This window comes from Podarcis muralis, chromosome 14 (genome assembly GCF_964188315.1).
Source record: "Podarcis muralis chromosome 14, rPodMur119.hap1.1, whole genome shotgun sequence".
Taxonomy (NCBI): domain Eukaryota; kingdom Metazoa; phylum Chordata; class Lepidosauria; order Squamata; family Lacertidae; genus Podarcis; species Podarcis muralis.
In genome coordinates this window covers 30,420,579-30,436,818 of record NC_135668.1, presented here as the reverse complement: position 1 = coordinate 30,436,818, position 16,240 = coordinate 30,420,579, and the positions used below count along the sequence as shown (strand labels likewise).

The window sequence follows — 16,240 nt, the reverse complement described above, 5'->3', positions numbered from 1 at the left end:
CTGTGAATTTACGCCAGTCAGCCTTGTCTGTGCCATGTCAGAAGCAGGCAACTTCCTGTGGGACTTTTACAAGGAAATGTGTTCCCCCACCCTCAGAGAAACAGATCTCCTCCTTCCTATCTGTTCTGAATAATTCACTGTCATTGGCCCCATCATTCCTTGCTGAAAGTCATTGTCACTCTACATTACCTGAATTTCTGGTAGGACTGAGAAAGGTACTCGTTGATGATGCCTAGGTGCGCATTGTCCCCCAGGAACATCTTGTTGGATGCTGCATGCTGCAACATTTTTGCAATGGAGCCGAGGTTTCGCCGTTGGTCTGTCGTCAGCTGTCCTCCAGCTGACAGATCAATGATGTCAAAGGCATCCGGAGCCACAATGGCCGGGTTCATGTAGCGATAGTACAGAAGGTTGCCTACAATCTAGGGAAAGAGTCCTTTGTGACCTCACCTTGCCTGGAGGAAGCCACTTTCACCAATTCTGTCCCCCACCGCCAACCTGCTCAGTTGCACAAAGAGGCAGAGGGGAGGCAATAGGGCTTTAGAAAGGAAAGGAAGCCGCAGGCATTTGGGAGCAGGCAGGCAGGCAGCTGCTGTTTTCCTCACTTCGGAAGAGAATGAGCCACATTGGGAAATGCAGCTGAGATGCGGAAAAAGCCAGGAAGAGCCAGAAACAAGGCAAGGACTTGGCAAACGGAACATCCAGCACGGACGCCCTGGGGCAGATCATTTCTCAGCTCCGCTGGGTGGCTACATTAAGCAGGTGCCATTTGTCTGCTTGGAGACAGGCCAGGAAAGAAAGGGAGGGAGGGTTGGCTCCCACGGAAGTGCCCTGGAGCTATAATCTTGCCTCCCCAACAGCCTCACCAAAAGCCTCAAAAGGCAGTAGTCAAAGAAAGCCACAGGCTAGGAAGTTTTCACTGCTGGACTATGGGGAATAGGCAGTGATCCATGGGCTAAGGGCTCCCAGCTCTTTCCCCAGAGATACGGAGAAGCCAGGAGTTCACAGGCCACGTTAATGAAAAGTTGAATGGTTTCAGCTCATTGGCTGCTCTAGCAGCTCCCCCCCACCCTGAACTGGGCACTTCCATCCTGACTCTTCACTGCTACCCTGTGGCCGCTGCAAGCTCCTCCGCCTGCTTCCCACCTAAAGGCATGCTTTAAAAAAGGAATTCACCTGCAGAGAAAGCCTAGATTCGATGCTTCAGTGTGGGAAAGCACAGAACTAGAAGAGAAGAAGAAAACAACAGCATTCAGGTCTCTTTTTTAGAAGAAGGCACAAGATGGCTCTTTATCTTTGCCAGGCACAGGTCACGACAGTCCCCAAAACAGGGCAGACCCACTGGACGGAAAGGCCATCCTCGTGAGTTCTCTCGGGCTTTAAACTTATATGAGAAGAGAGTGCCACTGACCATCCACCAGAGAGACATCCTTTCTCTTTTGAAAAACATTTTTTTAAAAAAAGTTTATTTGTCTACCTGAAAAGCTCTCTTTTTTTAAAAAAGGAAAGTGGCACAGGCTGCTACTGAGACCAAGTGTGGCCACTGGCTGCAGCTCTTTAGAGAGAAGGAAGAAGCCCAGGAGAGAGAGAGAGAGAGAGAGAGAGAGAGAGAGAGAGAGAGAGATGCAGTAGAAGCAGCGAGTCCACCCCCCCTCCGCTCTCAAAGCAGCCCCCACCTCCATGCTCACCTAGGTCGCTGGAGCTGCAAATGTGATTGACAGGTGGTCTGACCAAGAGAGCGCGAAGCAAGTGGAGTGTGTGTGTGTGTGTTTGGGAAACCCTGCTTCCTCACCTTCAGCAGATCATCCTCACTGGCGTCAGGGAATTTTTCGTGTAGTGAATCTTTCAAGACCTTGGCAATGAAGCGCATGCCGTAGCTGTAGAGGGAGAACAAGGCCGGGAATGAGGAGAGAGGCGGAGAGAAGCTTAGAAAGACCCTCCTCCGCCTGCATCCGCCCGAGGGGCAGCTTGGGACACTCACGGGATTTTCTCCAGGGAGCCAATGATGGCCAGCAGAAACTTGTCGGTGATGGCCCGCATGTTCTTGATGGAGGCATCCAGGCGCGTCTTGACCTCCTCGTGGGCCAGGGCTTGCTCCGGAGTGACGTCGTAGGGCAGCTTGCTGTCAAGGAAAGGCGGGTGAGTGGTGGGAAGTGTCGGCTGGAGGGTGCTGCCGCTTGCACCCCCCTCTTAGCCCTCCAGCTTATGCTGGACAGACACAACAAACAGCACATGTGCATAAACAGCCATCTGGATCCTGCCCAGGGGGCACCTGGTGACAGATCAGCCCTATTTGAGGTGGGGGGTGGGGAGAGAGAAAGGCCTGCAGGTATGGGCTCTAAGGGAGTCTTCTGTCCCAATCATCCTTCCCAAAGGATGGTGAGTGGCAGGTAGCCCAGAGGGCAAGGGGGGGACATAAGGGGTCCAGCAAGAGCTTTGGGTTTTCAGGTCTTTGCCGACATTCCTCTCCTATGGCCATCTGACCCTTGATAAATGCCCCCAAAGCAGAAGGGAGGAATGAAGGAAGCAGCTTTCTATATCGCTCTTTATTGAGAACATGGTTTTTTTTTAAATGGCTCTAAACCTTTTGCCAGGTTCAGCTCACCTTTGTGCCCTGGAATGACTACATGACCTTTCCTATGGCCATGACTGTGAGGCCTTCAGGTCTAAATATTTAATCTTACGTATCAGTGAATGGAAACTATTTAAAACTTTCGAGCAGAAAAAGGAACTTTTCAGATACAAACCGCCACAAAATGTGAAAATCCAAATGAGGATGTGTGCTGATTCAGGGCATGACCCACCCAACCCGGGCTTCTCTCTCTCTCCCCTGAAAAACATCCAGACCCCTTTTGGCACCTCCTGTGAGCATGAACAGCCCCTCATACCTGGCCTCTCCGGTCTGTGACTCCATCTGGTTGACCCAGGACTTGTAGATGTCCACTGGATCAGTTTTAATATTGAGAGATTTGTCCTCCATGATCTCCTTCACAACCGGGGCCAGGATCTGCCTCAAGGTGTTCTGTCCACGAGCACCACGGTTGAAGCTCACCACCATCTTGATCACTGTGGGGTTTCCCGTCACAATCTCTTGCAGCTGATCCACCTTTGATCTGGAAGAAGGCGAGAAAGGCTTGCTGGAAACACATGTGGATGAAAACCAGCTTACTTTCCCAGCAGAAGATGCTGGTACCCAAGCCCAGAGGGTGGCCTTCCAATTTTTCATACTTCTCTTTCATACATTCCTGTTGTTGTTGTTGTTGTTGTCATCCTCAGGTTTTCAGATCCAGCTTTTGTTTGCAGGTGGTTTCAGAACCTTCAACCAGGAGGAGTTTCCTCCCCGCCTCTCCTATTAGTCAATGGCCGGCCAGCCTCCCACCAAGAGGGAAGCACAAGTACCTCTGTCTGTCTATCTATATCCAATTTACATACCACCCTTCGTCACAAAATCTCAGGGTGGTGCACTTATTCCGATGTGAAAGGGGCCCCCACACCACTATAACTGAGAATGCAAAGTCAGGGGAAAAGCAATGTTCTTCTTTTTGAGTATTTCAATTTAATAGTTTAAATAGCTTTATTCCTCCTCCCCTTACAACCACGTGCGAGCATTTACTGCTGACCACATGGCAAACTCATGCCTGGCCTTCCAACATGGGAGCCAAAAGTGACAGCAGGAACCAGAAGCCCAAAGAAAGCTGCCCTCTGTGACAGGTGTCTGGGCTCCACGACTCCCCATGGTAGCCAAGGGCTGCATCTCTACTAAAAAAATGAGAGCCCAAAGCGCGGTGAACAGCTGTAGCCTAACAGGTGTCTTTACGCCCTATGCAGAGTTAAAGGCTCCCGACCCACGTACTTGATCTCCTCCTGCAGTGCAGTCTTGAAGAGGCGCAGCAACAGGTACTCCTCCCGCTGATTGGAGGCGTAGTTGTACAGCGTGAAGATGACAGAGTCCATGAATTTTGTGGATTTGTTCTGGGGCATTTGGAAAATCAGCTTAGCCAGGTAGGTGGGGTTAGTCTGCGGCGAAACAAGGAGGGGATCATGGAGAGCAGTTCACGGAGAGAAGAGAAGGAGAAGAAGGTCACCTCCCGCTACAGCTCCTCCTCTCTCCTCACCTGCAGCAAGTAGAAGAGATGCTGATAGGCCTCCAGCTTCTCCCTCTTCTCTTTGCTCAGAGCCTTCAAGCCTCCCCTTTGCTTGTTCAACATCATCATGTCCGAGAGCTGCTCCTTATTCTTCTTGGTAAGCTTCTTGCTGTGAGACACAACATCCTGCAGCGAGGAGGGAAGGGCAGAGGGGAACTCAGAGCCTGTGCTTAGCAACCCATCATTTCCCTGGGACCCTGGCTTCGTCTCCTGCCGCTGACTCTGGCAGACCTGGAAATACTGGCTAGCACCTTTCTGGCCCGCAAATCCAAGTTTTCCTTACCTGCTGAGCAGTATCAGTAGATCTATCAATCATTGAAATGGAAATATTGGGACAGTTCCCAATTCCCAATTCCCTTGAATTGTTTGGGGCCTCTTATCTTTGCAGATACACAACCCACCATATTCAGAGGTACAGGATACCCCCGACCGTCACATTATGTGGATGTGGCCATCTTTCTCATCAGCCACAGGACAACTGACAGATAACTGATCTGGTCTGGCAGGGAAATTATTGACAAGAGGGAGACTGTTGCTTTATGAGCTCTAACAAACACCTTCAGTGGCTACTAACAAACACCTTCAGAGCCCGCCTTACACAACTGTGTCCTCGTTGCTTGAGAACTTGGCAAGGGGGATTGCTCCCCTCCCAGACAGTGGGGACTATACCTGCAGCGTGATTTTGTTCTTCACCAGCAAGCCAATTTTTATGTCCATGAGGTTGAGGTCATTCTCCAGCTGCTGATTGGAGCGGATCAAGGTCACGACCTCCTCACGCAGCTTCATCACGTCCAGTTCCTCTTGGAAATCTTGATCGCTCTGATCCAGCAAGTGCACAAACTTCCGGACAACCGCCATTGGGGGGTCTTCAGCATTGACTGTGGAGGGAAAGACGCCAGCCAAGGAATGGTGACAAATGCTGATGGCACAAAAGGAGCAGGCCTTTCATTTATTTACACGAGAGAATCGCTCTTTCTTGTGTACATAAGAAGCAGACAGAATGAAAGGAAAGAACCCAAGCCCCTCCATTTTGCCCCGTTTTGAAGGGGAGGGAGGGGGTGGGGAGGTCTAAGGAGCGAAGGTAGGCTCTCAGCAGAAACAGGACAGGCAAGTGAAGCAATCCACTTCTTAATAAGCTTTGGCGAGGTCACATGCGAAACCCACTTCCACAACCAAAATAGCTAGGGCCGAATATTGCCATGGTTACCTCACAATGCCAGTTACAGAGAAAAGGGTGGTCCATCAGCTTCCACTGAGTGGCTTTGTCCCCTTATGTCCCCTGTGGGACAACTGGATTGTAGGAAACCAATGAAAAATGGCAGCCTTCCTGCTTGCCACAACAGTCCCTTCTTGGGCAGTTTCAGGACATGACTAGCTGCGTGGGCCTGGCAATACTCACTCAGCGTCTTGTAGTCATCGCGAGCTTTATTGGCACGGATGAAGGCCTGGATCTTCACAATGTCATTGATCTAGCCGAGAGACAAAAGCAAACCCTTTGCCATCCTGTGCTTTCATCTACACCCCTCCACTCCTGGATGTCACTGGACTGCAACCTCCACGATCATCATCGTGATTGACACCACCATCATCCATTGGCCCTGCTGGTCACCAGGGCTGATGGGAGGGAATCCAGCAATCCCAGGCGCCCCACCTGCAATGCACTTACATGATCCCGGAAGTACTGCAGCCGACCTCGGTACCGTTTCCGGGCCTGGTACATCCTGGTCATGGCTTGAATCTGTGGAAGATGGAAAAAATTGAAAATGGGTGCTCCACTAAACTGAGTAGGGGGGAAAGGAGGGAGAATGGGGCTCTGGGACCTCGTGCTTTCTGGTAGAGAAGGGTAGGTGGAGCCCCTGGCTTTGTATCCTCAACCTGGCTGCATGTGGGTCAGATGAAGCCCCCTCCTTTGCTCTCCTTACAATGCCAGGTGAGGTGACAATCCATGGCTGAGCTTTCCAATCTTGGCTGAAGCACACCATGCACCATGAGATGCCTTGCATGGGTGTGAGGTGGGAAAGGAGGCTTCAAAGCAGGTGGCCGAGTCATTTTCTAGGAGGTTAGTGTGGACACATTTGGGAAGGAGTCGGCCTGAGTAGTGCTTGGCCCTACGGAGGGGATGTTGTTTTTGTTTTGCCTGCAGGCACCATGGCAGTGAGGAAGAGGGAAGCAGATGGCCAAAAGAGGAACAGGACCTTCTTTTCCTTTCCTTTTCTTTTTTTTGCGGGGGGTGGGGGGTGGGGGAGAGTGAGAGGTTAACTGAGAGAGGCAAAGCAAGTAGAAGAAGATCAGGCAAAAGGGGATCAGGGCAGACAACCACTGCCGGCCTTTTTCTGGAAGAGACATGGGAATATTGCTGGCCTCTTGTGAGAGGGTGGGGAAGCGAAGCAAGCACAGCCAAAGAGGAGGGGGCATGACTTGGGGCTTGGTGGAAAGGCCCAGAAGGCTGGATTAGACCCATGGGCCAGAGGATCTCGTATCTGGTCTGTTTGAAAGCAGAGGTTGCCAACTCTTTGGGGCTAGTGGGCATACGGGAATTTTGTGGGTGCTGGTTACAAAATGGCTGCTGCGAGGGCATGGCCTAACATAAAATGGCCGCCACATCTAAAAGAGTGTGGGAAATTGTTGTCAAGCATAAATATGTATAAGTGCTATTTGGAGTACGAAGGGGTTAAGACCAGCCACTAGGAGTCCCAGAGGGCTTGGGCTGAGGCAAGGAAGTGGGAGGGGAAGGAGACCACCAGTTTTATCCATCCTGGAAAGACAGAGTAGGGGTGGGGTGGGGTGAGCTCCAATTCCAAAGTGCCTGACCTAGAAAGATAATTACCTTCACCGCTTTGTCCTTGTGGGCCTCCAAGTACTTCAGGCGGTCTTGATAGGCCTTTCGCTGCTTGTAGCCACGCCACTGAGACTGAAACCAAACCCAACACCAGGTTAGAGGCCTCCTTTCCCTGACTGCTACATCTCCTGTATGCTTCTGCACCCCCCCACTTCCCTCCAGTCTGCACCCCGAAATTGATCACAGCTGGGGACAGCCACTGCTTCGCTTTGTTCAGCTACTGGACCAAAAGCAGCCCCTATTGAAAACCAAACCACCTCAAAATGAGGGACTCTGAACAGAAACAGTGGCAAGGAGCGTGGCACTGTAATGAGCAGCAAACAGGATCTGGGCTTTCAGCAGCATGGCCAGCTCTCTCCAAAGAGCCTCTCTCACCCAGATTTGAAAACAAGGAACCAAAATACCCACCACCCTTGCAACAGATACCCCGGGGGAGCTTAAAGCTTAAACAACCTTACTCCCCTACCCCAGCAGGAAAGACCAAGAAACTCTTCCAAGCCAATGCTGGACTGTTCTCCTGCATGACTTGGTTGGGGCAAAAGAAGCGGGGACTTAGGGGGGCTGCATGGCCCATTGCTTAGCTGCCCATCACTCTGGCACCAGAACTGGGCTCCTCAAATTCTCCACAGCCGTGAGATACAGCCTGCGGAACATGGTATCCCCAGCCAGCAACCGCAAACAACAGAATGAGAACAAAAGGGTTGACTGTGGGAACCTTGAAGAAGCCCAGCCGACAGACCAAAGGAAGCTTTGCCAAGTGGGTACTGCCACAGACCAGCCACATTACACATCCCTGACTCAGAGTTCCCCACCCTCAATGCCCACCCCCAGCAGCTCTTTGCTTTCTCTCCCCAAGTTCCCCCTGCCCTCCCACCACCCCCTGTACCTGGATGCAGGTGATGGCAGGAACTTGCTTCTTCAAGAAACGCATCCGACCACTGAACTCCTGGCGAACAAGGTAGCCACGGCAACAGGCCTGCAGCCTGGTAATCAGGTTCTCGTTGGCCAGCCAGAGCTGCTCTCGGTTGTATGCGGCGGTGACGGCGGAGATGGAGCTCTAGATCCACGTTGGCCCGGGGAAAGGCAGTGGGGGGGGGGGAGGAAAAAGGCCACACTCAGCATCTGGCCAAAGGGCAACCAACACCCATCCTTGTCCCAGAGGCAGGTCACTTGACTCAGGGTGATCCAAGAGAACAGCCTTTATGGTGGAAGGAGTTGCTGCCTCTGATGGGCTGTCAGGTGCCCCCAGCATCACCTCAGGGAGTGCTTATTCACTCTACCTTCAGAGATCTTTTAACACTTAGCCTTTGCTGCCCTTTTGCCACCGTGTAGTGGTACTACCAGGTTTTACAGTGGTACCTCGGGTTAAGAACTTAATTCATTCTGGAGGTCTGTTCTTAACCTGAAACTGTTCTTAAACTGAAGCACCACATTAGCTAATGGGGCCTCCTGCTGCCGCTGCTGCATGATTTCTGTTCTCATCCTGAAGCAAAGTTCTTAACCCGAGGTAATATTTCTGCGTTAGCGGAGTCTGTAACCTGAAGCGTATGTAACCTGAAGCATAAGTAACCTGAAGCATATGTAACCTGAGGCACCACTGTAATGTCATTTTAATATTTTGCTGATATAACTGTATCTTATGGTTTTTATCTGGAATGTAAACTATTATTATTATTATTATTGTTATTATTATTATTGAAGCACCTGGTTTATGCCATAATACATTTCTTAGTGTTTAAGGTACTACAAGGCTATTCTTTTTGCTGCAACTATCTCATATAGCTACTACCTTACAGTTTTCCAGGCATTGTACCAAGATTAGAAAAGCAGGCTGTGCCCACAGGCTTACAATCCAATAGACTTGGCACAAAAGGAAAGTGGGATGGGGAGGGAGGAGGAAAACCAGCAAACTTAAGACCCATTGCTAAAGTTACGTAATAGCTGTTATAATGAGCAGCTGGAAGGGAGGGGAAGAACCAAATGACAGGTGGGTCCCACTTCTCCACTCTATCATAGTTCTGTTCTAAAGAAATAGCGGGGGGAAATCTTGCAGCAGAAGCACCCAAAGCTGCCCCCTGAAGTCATAAAGGGCCTTGCACATGTCAGTGACTGAGCAAAGGAAATCAAGGGTCACTTGAGAGGGGGCAAAACAAACCTGATACCCTGCGATGACACCCCTCCCTCCCTTGCACTGACCAGGTCAAGAGGCACTTGGCCCTGATTTGGTGGTGCTGAGGACTAGAGGAGGCGGCACACGCGCAACATACCTGGATATCCTCCCGGGAGAGCTGTGTGTTATTTGGCACAAATCCTCCCTGGGGCTCTTCCCAGCTTCCTTCTTTGGTCCTCAGGTTATGGTAATAATGGTAGCCTCCCTTCACCCAGTGCTTCACCCACTCACTGCCGTTGTCTCCTGGAAGAAACGGGATGTCGTGGGGAGGGGGCCAAAGAAGCCCTTCTTCTCTGCCTCCGTGAGGAGGAACTGTGGGGCTCTGTGGCACAATGTGCGCAGACACTGCCAGGCAGCAGAGCAGGGAGAGGAGGCAAAGCTGGCCTGGATGGCCAAAGACAGCCTAGCTGTCAACACAGCCTCTCCCCTCCGCCAGTCCAGGCCCCTGCAGACCACATTCCCCATTCCTCTCCAGCCCCCGCCTTCACCTGCTGCCAGCTTCGTCCTCTTGACTTCCGCCAGCTCCTGCTGGTACGTGTCGGCACACTCTGGGGTCACGCCATACAGCCCTACGTCAGCTGAACGCAGGCAGCCCAGGGTCACCCCAACATCTCCCTGGTCCACTGCCTCGTTGATGGCCAGGATTCCTACAGCAACTGAGATAAAAGCAAGAGAAGCCCTTGCGACCTCTGCAGAGACACAGGCCAAAACGAAGGGAGAGGGTGGAGGGGAGTCTGAGCGACCACAAAAATGAACACCTCCACCTCCATCGTTCTGCCCGGACACTAAGGTCCAGCGCCGAGGGCCTTCTGGCAGTTCCCTCGCTGCGAGAAGCCAAGTTACAGGGAACCAGGCAGAGGGCCTTCTCGGTGGTGGTGCCCGCCCTGTGGAACGCCCTCCCACCAGATGTCAAAGAGAAAAATAACTACCAAATTTTTAGAAGACATCTGAAGGCAGCCCTGTTTAGGGAAGCTTTTAATGTTTAATAGATTATTGTATTTTAGTGTTTTGTTGGAAGCCGCCCAGAGTGGCTGGGGAAACCCAGCCAGATGGGCGGGGTATAAATAATAAATTATTATTATTATTATTATTAAACACCGCAGTGAACACTGGCCATTTTACAAGGAGGTCTCAGGCTATTGACTTAAGACCTGCAACCTCCCAAGAGACGAAACAGAGACATCCTTGACCCCTAGGGCTAAAATGATCCTAATGCCAGTTGGGTATTAGGAAGCAGGTTTCTGGGAAGCGTGACCAAGAGAAATGCCAGTGTTCAAACAAACAGAACCTGCTTCCCACCTCACTGGCATGGTTGCATCTTTAGATGGGAACAGAGATTGGCAGCCCCCTTCCCCCAAAAAAACCGCTGAAAAGATGACAGGGAGACTCACAGCGCTGGGCTTCCTCTGTGTCCCTGTTTGACTGGAGAACACCCCCCTGGATTTCATCCAGCCAGAGGACAGCTGTTTCATCCCGAGTTTCCTGAAAGCAAAGCAAAGCAAGGGTCATCCCCAGCAGAGAAACTGAAGCCCAGGGGAGGGGGCAAAAGGCCTGCTTTGCCTCTCAATCTTCCCAGCCCACTCCAGTCTCAGCCAGTCCAATTTAGACATGCTAGATGACTGGCGTGCAAAGCAACATTTGCCTCCACCTGCAGACTGGCTCAGTTTTAAACGAAAATCCATTTAGCTAAATGGCACCCAGTCCAGCTTGCCTCAAACGAAGCACTGATGAAGAGTGAAATAGTCTCTCTTCGAAAGGGATGGTGGCAGCTCCTGCCGTTATCCCTGACCATCGGCCTTGCTGGCAATATCCTGAGGGCACCATATTGGCTACCCCTTGCTCTAAGTGGGTGGAAGGAGATTGGCCGGGTCCCTGCCCTCAGAGAACCAGAAATTTTCCATAAGGGCCAAACGAGACTCAACAGAAGCTCATGAACATAAAGGGGGCTGGGGACAAGCAATGCTATTAATAAACATCAACATTCCATACAAATATCATTCCAACAAGGACCCCAAAGCTGCAGCAGAAGTTGCACACCTTACCAGTGCACAGACAGGAGGCCACTTAAAGGCCTCTGAGAGCCAACAGAGGCATCACTGCCATCCTACCTGGGCGCCAAAGGATGGCCCAGGTTATCTGGCCTGGCCCTGCTAAAGTATGGGGCTGTGGAACACTCCCAGTGGAGGAGTCAGACAATGAAAACCTCCCCACCCCTGGATGCAGGGAGGGATGCCCGACGCACCTGAGCTTTCTCCCTCTTGGTGCGGAGCAGCACATCTTGGTAATGCTGTGCTACTTTGGGGGTGACCCCCTCCAGCTTTGCTGCAGGAATCTGCAGCGCCTGCAAGGTCTTCCTCGCATCTCCTTCGTCCAAAGCCTCATTGATGAGCCCGATTGCCAAGATCCCTGGAGTAAACAGGACAGAAAGGAAGGATGAAGGAGGGGATCCCTAGGGGCACGTGAGGCACCACCCAGTAGACCTTCTGCTCCTGCTCTCTGCTGGCCCACACACTGCAATTGTTAGGTCAGGCACCTGAGGACGAGGCCAGGAAAGGAAGGGGAAAGCCCTCCCCAGTTTACTGAAAGGGCTGAGGGAGCAGCCAGGGTTGACTGGAAGAGCCCACAGAGGGGAGCAGGCAGGGAGGGCTGACTTTGCCGTTTATTCCCTCTAAAGGCTTATATGCCACCCTTTAGGGAAACCACTTTCCCAAGGTGGCTTTCATGCAGTATTAAACTATAAAACGAATTACAAAAGTCATATACTAGCCCTAAATATGAATTTATAGAGCTATAGAAGACGTTGTAAAAACCATACACCAGCCATAAAAACCCTAACAGGACCGGCTGAGTTCAAGGCAGCTAAAACCTGACAAGGCCTCTGACTTAATCTTGTTCCTCAGAGCAACAGAAGCACCTGCGGAACACAAGAGATGCTGGACCCTGGAGGAGCTGCCTCCCTCTGATGAGACCCACTTCGCCCTTGCTGACGTTCCCGGGCTGAAGAAGGTCCTCCCATTCTCCTGCCCCTGAGGAGGAGGAGCACCGTCTCCTCCCTCAAGGGAGACACAGACCTCGCCCTAACAGAGGTCGAGTGCACAGGGAAGACAAGATGGGCCAGACTTTCAACAGCACATCCTGGCATGCTATCTTGCCTGGTTAGCATCCCAAGTGTTTGGGGTTGCACCGTGTTATTTTCAGCCCACAACTTCCTGTTGATCTGATACTTTTATAGATAAAGCAACCACCTGACTAACCTATGACAGTCTGGGCTAGAAAACTGCCTTGCGTGGCCACCAATTGAACTAGCTATTGGCCACGCAAAAGACACATACTCCACCTCTGAATATGCCCTTCTGTGCTTTGCTGCCTTCGCATCCATTCCCGGAATGGCGCCTTGATCTCACCAGTGATCTCAGGCTCACTAAGAAGTCCTGCCCACCCAGTCATGGCACCAACAGGACCAGTGCAGGACTTTCGGATCCCAAGCCACCAACTAGCCCTGATGGGGCTTGGATGGAGGCCTGGGCAAGAAGGGCGTCTCCCCAGGAAGTTTCCACACCCCAAGAACCACTTACGCTCATGCTCTTCGTGCACTACCACGTTCACCCGGTCAACGCACGACTGGATGTCATTCCAGGTGATGAACTCGGCCCCTTCGCTCCGTGCCTGACTCTTCAGCTTCAGCAAGTCCTCAATGTATCTGCCGAGAGTCAAGACAGCACACGTCAAGGGGCTGGCCGCTGAGAGAACAAAACATGAAGACGCAGGCAAGGCCACAGGAGATGAAGGAAGCAGAAGGCCTGCGGCAAAAGGCACCATATTCCCAGTGGCAATGATCTGGCGCACACGAATGCAAAGGGGTTTGCCTGCAGGAAACCCTTCAAGTCCTGCTCCCCTGGCCTAACCCTGAGGGTCCAAAAGCCAGAGCCTCAAAAGGGGCTCTCGCAGGCCTGAACTGTCCAATCACTATTTCTACCCCACTTCCCGGAAACCACTTGTCACTTCCTTCCTACTGGCCATTGGAGGTGCTGTTGGGCCCTCTGGTCCATCCCCAGAGCCTCCACTTGGGTCTCAGAGGACTCTGGGTCACGATGCCAGAGGGCCTAACAGGTCCCATTTCCTGCGTCTCCTCCCATTTCGGCCATCTTGAGCTGCTGCTGCCGCAGGAGCACTTGGCCCTTCTCAAGAGAGAAAGGCTGGTGGGTGTGTTGTGGAGTGGGGTGGGGTGGGGTGGGGTGGGGGTCTGACCTCTGGGAGTTTTCATCCTCGACATTTGTCAGACCCGTCACTGAGCTGCTCAGCTGCTTCCAGACCATGTTGACATCCCCGGAGTCCAGAGCTCGGTTGATGAGGGCCACTGAAGAGAGCATCTCCACAGCCACCGACAGTTCTGGGTGTGTGAGGTGACCCTGAGGAGACAGAGAAAGAGGACCATGCTGACCAAACAAAGTGGGGAAAGGGAGCCTGGGAAGGGAGGCCAGGACTGCAAGGCCTCAGGGGTGATGGTACTGGCTAAAATCCACTGGCAGAATGTCCGGGGGGGAAGGGAGGGATCTGGGTCCGGGTCAACAATTTCAAGGTTCTTATCATTTCTTCCTCTCTCTGAGCAAAAGAAGCATTCTGCAATATCCCTGGAAGGCCGGACTAAAAGCCTGACTTGGAGGGATCTACTTGTGTACATTAAGTAGACATGGACAAGAGGAAAAAGCCCAGATCACATCGGCAAAAATACCAGAGGTATTTCAGAAGCAAATGGTAGGAGAAAACCTCAGCACCACCCCCCCGCCCCGCCAAGTTCAGCCAGCCAGCCAAGAAGCCCCCCGCCCCCCGCCAGGCACAGCCAAGCACAGCTTGTTCCACCTTTCCCAAATGCTCATCCCAGCATGAAGTCCCAGCGATGCTGCAGGAGGAGAGAAGGATGAAGGTGCCCCTGGGAGGCAGAGTGGCCGGCATGCTTGCACATGCAGCTCCTGGAAGAGCTTCTTGTCAAGTTCACATCCCACATCCTGCAAAGGTCATGTTCAACACTGCATACACATGCAATAGGGAGCCGCAGCCAGCTCCTTGACTCGTGGTGGAAACATGCATTTCTCACGGATGCACACAGCCCTGGCAGGAATGCCCAAACAACGTCTCACAAGGGCAACTTAAAAGCAAACCATCAGCAAAAGCCTTCAAGGGACTTACGTCCGGACTCTGCTGCTGCAGGGTGGCCAGTTCCTTCTGGTACAGCTCAGCAGCAAACGGATAGACTGGAGGCAGCTGGGCCTCGGGGTTCATCAGTTCCACCACTGTCTTCTCAGCGAGGCCGTTGCGGATGGCTGTGTTGATCCTCCCCACAGCTGCCAATCCTGGGAGCCCAAGGAGAGAGGAAGGAAGGTGAGAGGCTGAAGCTTTTGCTCCCCTGGAGGCTGCTGGGCATACCAGCAGGGAGGCACTCCCCTTTGCCAGGAACAAGCTAGGTGCACCAAGAAGAATAACAGCGATGGCAGATTGCTGGCCCCCGAGAACAACTCCTAGGGAGGATGCCAGGCTGACCTGCTTCTTCCTCTTCCAAATGGACAGAGGTGAACAAGGAGATCTGGCTGCTTTAAGCAGCAGGCAGCAAAGCACCATGCCTTCCCCTCACGGGGAAACTGTCCACTTCAACCACAGCAGAGCCCAAGGCAACAGGTTCCTTTGGGGCTGCAGGACTGCTTTTTTCACAACAGGAGCAATGCTTCACCTGAGGTTCTTCCCTAAGGGAGTGAGGTAGTGGGAGGGAAGGACTTGACCCCACCCAGCAGTGCCAGTACATCCCAAGGGAAAGATGCTCAAGGGCACCTGGGCCACAGGGGAGGGGAAATGGAAGGGTGTGTCAGCCACAGACACATTAAACAAATGAAGGTAGAAAAAGATGAGGAGGGGATTAATAAAGAAAGAAAGTGTGAGATGGCGTGTTCTTAATGGAAGGAAAAGTGAAGCTGGGGAGGTTGCTCTCACAGCAGTCACAAGAAAACTGGGTGGGAGTTCAGCCCCCTGCCCAGACACCCCTCAGAACCTGCAGGAAGGGAGGAAGGAGGGGTGAATGGAGGACTTGCTTTCCAGCTGAAGCACAAGAAAGGTCTGCCCTGTCCAGCTGCAAAACCCAAACTGCAGGGGCCCCACTGAGGAGAACTTACTCTGCTGGTACTGCTGAGCCATGCCGTTTGCCACGTCCACCCCAGCCTGCAGCTCCTCCTTCTGCAAGGGCCCAGCTCTGCCGGCCTGAGAGGGGAAAGAGTAGACTTGTCTGCACTGCCTCCAACATCCCCGGCAGATCCAGAACCTCCCTTTATTTCCTTTCCGCTGACTGGGAACGTGGAGGAGGCAGCAGCAGCATTCTGTGCAACGCCTCCCACAATTCCCAGCACTTGGCCAAACATGGAGAGCGGCAGCTGGGCAGTATCTCAAAGCAGAACAGGAAGTTTGCTCTTGGAGAAGAGACCAAGAATAGGTCAGGCCAACCAGATTAGGAAGGCAGTGGCCAATGCTGAACAAAAACTTAATAGTTGCTCAGGGCCACCATGTATTCATGGGGTCTGTGATACGTGGCTGTATGTGTTGTTGGTCCTTAAGACACCCTGGGTCCCAAGTGCACACCAGCGGAAGGAGCTCCTTGCGAGCCAGGCGCCAGGACCACCCACCCGCTGGCTCTCCTACCTCCAGCTTCTGCTGCTTGTCCCTCAGAAGCTGCTTCAGGTACCAGTCGCTGTTCTCCGGCCGCAGCCCCCGGAGACCCAAGGCTGCCGATGACAGGACAGCGTACAATGCGGCAGCGTCTCCTTGGTCCAGAATCAGGTCGATCTTGGACAAGGCCGAGTGGGCTGAGGAGAGAGAGAGAAGGAAAGCTAGAGGGAGCTGGCCTTGGGTAGGCCTCCTCAGGAGGGCTTCTTCACCTCCACCACCCCATGCAGAACCCCAAATGCTCCCCATGCCTGAGATGTCCCAGAGCACAACAGAAGGTTCTAGAAGCCAGTGGGGGAGGGAGTGGCAATATGGACAGAAGATGGTCTCTCCTGGCACTTTGCCTCCCCTGTCCTGCTGCTAAGTCTCTAGTTCGGCATC

The 16,240-nt window shown here is 52.5% G+C and overlaps 1 protein-coding gene across 1 annotated transcript in view; it reads right to left on the bottom strand.

Moving 5' to 3' along the window:
• Positions 1–16,240, bottom strand: part of IQGAP1 (IQ motif containing GTPase activating protein 1) — a 45,480-nt gene that overhangs the window by 7,374 nt on the left and 21,866 nt on the right. The window contains exons 10-29 of the mRNA XM_028706315.2: positions 15,836–15,999; positions 15,316–15,400; positions 14,342–14,505; positions 13,403–13,563; positions 12,730–12,854; positions 11,397–11,560; positions 10,546–10,636; positions 9,643–9,810; positions 9,252–9,397; positions 7,871–8,041; positions 6,973–7,056; positions 5,812–5,883; positions 5,545–5,614; positions 4,815–5,023; positions 4,116–4,271; positions 3,854–4,017; positions 2,889–3,113; positions 1,982–2,122; positions 1,793–1,877; positions 190–422 (exon numbers count right to left, since the gene is read on the bottom strand). Of these exons, the coding sequence (XP_028562148.2) occupies positions 190–422; positions 1,793–1,877; positions 1,982–2,122; positions 2,889–3,113; positions 3,854–4,017; positions 4,116–4,271; positions 4,815–5,023; positions 5,545–5,614; positions 5,812–5,883; positions 6,973–7,056; positions 7,871–8,041; positions 9,252–9,397; positions 9,643–9,810; positions 10,546–10,636; positions 11,397–11,560; positions 12,730–12,854; positions 13,403–13,563; positions 14,342–14,505; positions 15,316–15,400; positions 15,836–15,999 (2,878 nt within the window). The remainder of the gene's footprint in view (positions 1–189; positions 423–1,792; positions 1,878–1,981; positions 2,123–2,888; positions 3,114–3,853; positions 4,018–4,115; positions 4,272–4,814; positions 5,024–5,544; positions 5,615–5,811; positions 5,884–6,972; positions 7,057–7,870; positions 8,042–9,251; positions 9,398–9,642; positions 9,811–10,545; positions 10,637–11,396; positions 11,561–12,729; positions 12,855–13,402; positions 13,564–14,341; positions 14,506–15,315; positions 15,401–15,835; positions 16,000–16,240) is intronic.